The sequence below is a fragment of the Buceros rhinoceros genome, unplaced genomic scaffold (assembly GCF_000710305.1).
Source record: "Buceros rhinoceros silvestris isolate BGI_N320 unplaced genomic scaffold, ASM71030v1 scaffold21602, whole genome shotgun sequence".
NCBI classification, from domain to species: domain Eukaryota; kingdom Metazoa; phylum Chordata; class Aves; order Bucerotiformes; family Bucerotidae; genus Buceros; species Buceros rhinoceros.
In genome coordinates, this window is record NW_010400959.1 from 383 (window position 1) to 4,681 (window position 4,299).

Sequence of the window (4,299 nt, forward strand, 5' to 3'; positions counted from 1 at the left end):
TTGACGTGTGGTCAGAGGTTGAGCTCCTCACAGCCCTGAAGGAGCAGGGTACTGACTGTTCAGCCCTAAATAATTTTGTAAGTTCCTTAGGAATTACTTCACCCTCCCCTGAGATGCAGTGGCTACTTGCCACCGCCCAGTGTTTCAGGGCAGGAGGCAAAGGAGGGTCCTGCGAGCATGGTGACAAGGGAGGATGGGAAGGGAGCATGCTGCGGTCTGCACTGGGATTTTGCTGAGGCAGTCAGTGACAGTAACATCCTGTAGCCTCTCTGAAAATGCTGCATCCTTCATCAGTGATGGTTTGTTTGCTGGAGAGATGCTTCAAGCAATATCATTGCTTTTGTGGGCTGTTTCATTTGGTCCAGGCTGGTGAAGCCCTTAGCAGGGACCCCCAGACCTCTTCCTGCAATGCATGCATACCTGTGAGTGGATGGGAGGACTTCTGTCCCTCTCTGAGAAGTCTTTCATGCAACTATCGACCCAGCACAACCTTCCTGAGCTATAGAGAGAGCCAAGCTGAAAGTGGAATGGCCCCTGTCCATCACACCCACGCGGATGGATGGAGCCCGCTCCACACCTTCTCCACTCTCCTAGCAGAACTGTTTAACTCCTCCCATCTCATTATAGTAATATATTTATGATATCACCCTCGAATTTCCTGCCCTTAAGAAGCCCAGAAGGCTGGGAGGGAATGAAGCGTTTTTGGAAAGTATTTAATGTTACTTCAGGAGGGCAGGAGGCGGTTGGAAAATAGATGGGTACAGCAACCCTGGGCTGACAGGGCTCTCTGCAGGACAGGCAACAAAAAAAAAACCTAGTGAGAGGTGCATGTTTGCCTTTCCTACCTGGGGCGGCAGCCCAGGTCTTGGAGCTTCACTCCTTTGCTTGGCAAATTAAATAGGGCTGCAGTTTACCGCCTGCTCGCTTGCTAGATCTGCTTGACTCTGTCTTCCTGAAGGGCTTGAAAAACAGCCCGGGAGTTGCAAAAAGACTCAGGCCATCTATTCATTTGAGAACACACCAGGAGGGACGATATTTAAAATGAAGCTGAAGCCCTCCGGAGCTAGGGAGGGAAGATGAAGGTCCCCACAGCTGGGCTGGTATTTCTGGAAGTTTCTGCTCTCTTGACAGCAGCTAGCAGGGGCAGGTGCTCCACGATGCGGTGTAGCAGCCTTAGCTATTACACACACCGGATTATTCTCATGTGCATGCGATTTTAAAGGCTTTTTGATTTGTAGTGCTCCAACACCGCCATAGACGAAGGAGTCTGGAAGGACAGAGAGGAGTGCGGTGACAAGTCTGTACAAACCTGGATGTTTCAATTCAAAATTCCCAGGTAGTAGCAAGGAAGGGATGAATGAAGTAAAGCTGTGGTGTGAGTCAGGGGATTTTTCTGAGCTTGCTTTTTTTCTCTCTGTAGGTGATCATCTCGGTGGGGCCACGCTGACCATGCTCAGGAGCTTCTGTCTCCAGCTCATGTCCTTGGTTTGGATCCTGTTGGCCCATCACCACCTTGCCCAAGGTGAGTCTCTGTAGACATGGGTCCTTCACTTTAATAACCATCTTTCCAAAACTGTCCTTGGCATTGCTGAAGCCTCCTCAGTTTTCTTTGCAAAATAGAGTTGGCCTGAGTTGGAAGACCAGAAAATGCTGTTCAGTCAGCCAGCACCTGGGTCATGACTGGTAGCCACTGTAGAGACCCTCGCTGTGGTGCGATGGGGGTGGCAATGCCTGGAGGAGACAAGCAGTGAGAAGTCTCTCTGCTCTGCCTCTCTGTTAGGGTGAATGGGTCCCTGGACTGATGAGCCTGTTCGAGAGGCAGGGCAAAAGGGCAAGAAGATCCAAAACTGTACAAAATTCCTTCCCAAAGGTTACTTTGCTCTTCCTTCGCTCTGGATAAGCAATGAATGCCCAAAGCCATCTGCCGAAACAGTTACAAACAGGAAAGGTGACAATAGCCAGGCTTGGGCTGAGCAGTCCCAGGATGCTGCTCCAGCTTCACAGTGGCTTTTTTTTGGGGGCTCTTTTCCTGATCTGCCGAAACAGTTACAAACAGGAAAGGTGACAATAGCCAGGCTTGGGCTGAGCAGTCCCAGGATGCTGCTCCAGCTTCACAGTGGCTTGTTTTGGGAGTCTCTTATCCTGATCAGTGGGACCTGCCACATCACTGCAGCAAAAACTCATGTGTGGGGGATTTGTCTCCCTGCTGCCTTTCTAGGCAGCACATCACGCGGCTTTGGGAAAGCCTGAGCACACCTCTTGGCGTGAGGGCTTTAACCTGCCTGGCCCCAGATGGAGGGGCTCAGTCAGCTAAGGGCGTTCCATCTCATGGCCTGGCCTGGGATCACGCTGGGCTCCTGGAGAAACCCCCTGCCTCCTGACATTTGCTCTAGCTCTACTGTGCAAGGTGCCAGTTCCCTGTGGGGCTTAGATGCAAGCAAGTGATGGGGAAGGTGGAGATGAAAGGGGACACCTGGCTGGAGAAAGCAGGCCAGTGCCGAGCGGAGGATGAGAAGTGACATGGCAATGCCACGGCTCAGTTACAGCTCCTTTAAATAAATGAACAGAACTGGATACCTGGTCCCATGCAATGCCCAGTCCTGCCTCCCCACACTGGAAAGGCAGTGCTGGCAGCGGGGTCCTGGTGGAGAGCAGAAGCCCCAGCTAGACTGTTCTGAGCCAACAGCTGTCCCTGATGATGGGAACATCCTGGGAGATAAAGAGGAGCCATTCTTTCCATTTCCATCCTTGGTCCCTTTGTGCCCCTCGCAGTTCCTGGCCCTGAGCTTTTCCACCATACTTGCTGCACAACTGCGGGAACAATGTTCTGTCTGAGTCAGGCCCTATGACACAGGTTGCCTTAATGCATGGGCAATCCCCACTCTTGCCAGAAGGGCCTGCAGTCTAAGGGATGCAGCAGAGAGAGGGTGGGGGAGATGATCAGAGACCAGGTAGCTTTGCAGCAGGGTCCCATTTCTTGCTAAAGGCAGTGCTAGGGTGGCTGTGAAATCCTCATGCCTCATGTGCCATCCAGCAGGCTGAGCACTTAGGAAGGAAAATAATAGCTGTGAGCCAGCAGGGCCACAGGCAGATCTGGAATCCTCTATGGTCTCTTAACCCAGCTCCACCCATCTCCTGCCTTGTAGGGGGTGACTGCAGTGAGCGCTGTAATCTCGCCCATGGCTGCTGTGACCAGGATGGGAAGTGCAGGTACGGCTTTTCCTTGGCTCTCCACTCCAGCTGCCCCTAACTGTAACTGCCCCCCTCCCTTGATGCTATGTCCCTGGTGCCTACACCCCTGCCCTGGGTTGAAGCACCTCCTTCTCTGCTTACCCACGCTGGATCTGATGACTTTGCTCTCTTTTTATCTGACAGTCTCTGGAGTGGGAGATTTTGATCACTCAGCCTTTTGCTGGTCCCCTCCGGTCTTTGCTTCAGTGCTTCCAGGGTCCCTCCGTCTACACATTGACCGATGCCATGCTGCCCTTTTAGTCTAGATGGGAGCTTAGAAGAACCTGGCCATGATGATGGGTGGCAGTCTTCAGGCTCAGATCCAGTGGGGAAAGCCATCAGACAGCAGGGCAGGCTTGTGGGTCGGCCAGCTTGCTTGTCCTCCTCGCTGGTTGAGATGGTGATGCTCTGCCTGGGGGCAAGGAAGAGAGAGCTGCCAGTGTGCACATAAATGTCTGAGGACATCAGGGATCCCCTCTCAGAAGCCTGGACCATTGTGGGGATCTCTGGGTGTTTTCAGAGATGACTTGCCAGCAAAGCCGGGGCTACCACAGCAAAGGTGCACACATGATCCTTGGCATCCCAGCTCCAGCTGGTGCCCAGATCCTGCGGGGGCAAAGCTCAGAGCCTGACCCTGCACTGCAGCCTGGGAAGCAACCGCGTGGCTACCCAGGGCTGCCACGACCCTGGACACTGCCTTTTGTCCCACTGTAGTGCCACCCTGAGCCCCTGTCCTGCGGGACAGCCCCAGGAGGAACAGGCTGCTTTCGGCTGGCCTGGACACCTGTGCTGCAAGGGGACAGACTGCTCACTGCTCCCCCGTTCTCCCTGCTGGGGCACGCTCAGCCCCCTCTTGTGGCACAGCCCCCAGGGTCACACCACACCTGGGCCACTTGTTCTGGCCTAACAGAGCAAACATGCAGAGACGTGGCGGTGACCATAACTGCACTGATTGCTGCACAGGGAGCATCCAGCTCTGGTTTTGCCAGGCCCCTGGATGCAGCTGCAAAGAGCTTGTTCCTCCCTGAGTCCTTTCGGCGGCCGTGGCTGATTGGGGGAGCTTGCTTG

At 53.9% G+C, this 4,299-nt stretch overlaps 1 protein-coding gene across 1 annotated transcript in view; it reads left to right on the forward strand.

Moving 5' to 3' along the window:
* The first annotated feature begins 1,449 nt into the window (after positions 1 to 1,449).
* Positions 1,450 to 4,299, forward strand: part of DLK2 (delta-like 2 homolog (Drosophila)) — a 6,676-nt gene continuing 3,826 nt past the window's right edge. Inside the window, exons 1-2 of the mRNA XM_010132112.1 lie at positions 1,450 to 1,522; positions 3,147 to 3,210. Coding sequence (XP_010130414.1) covers positions 1,450 to 1,522; positions 3,147 to 3,210 — 137 coding nt within the window. The remainder of the gene's footprint in view (positions 1,523 to 3,146; positions 3,211 to 4,299) is intronic.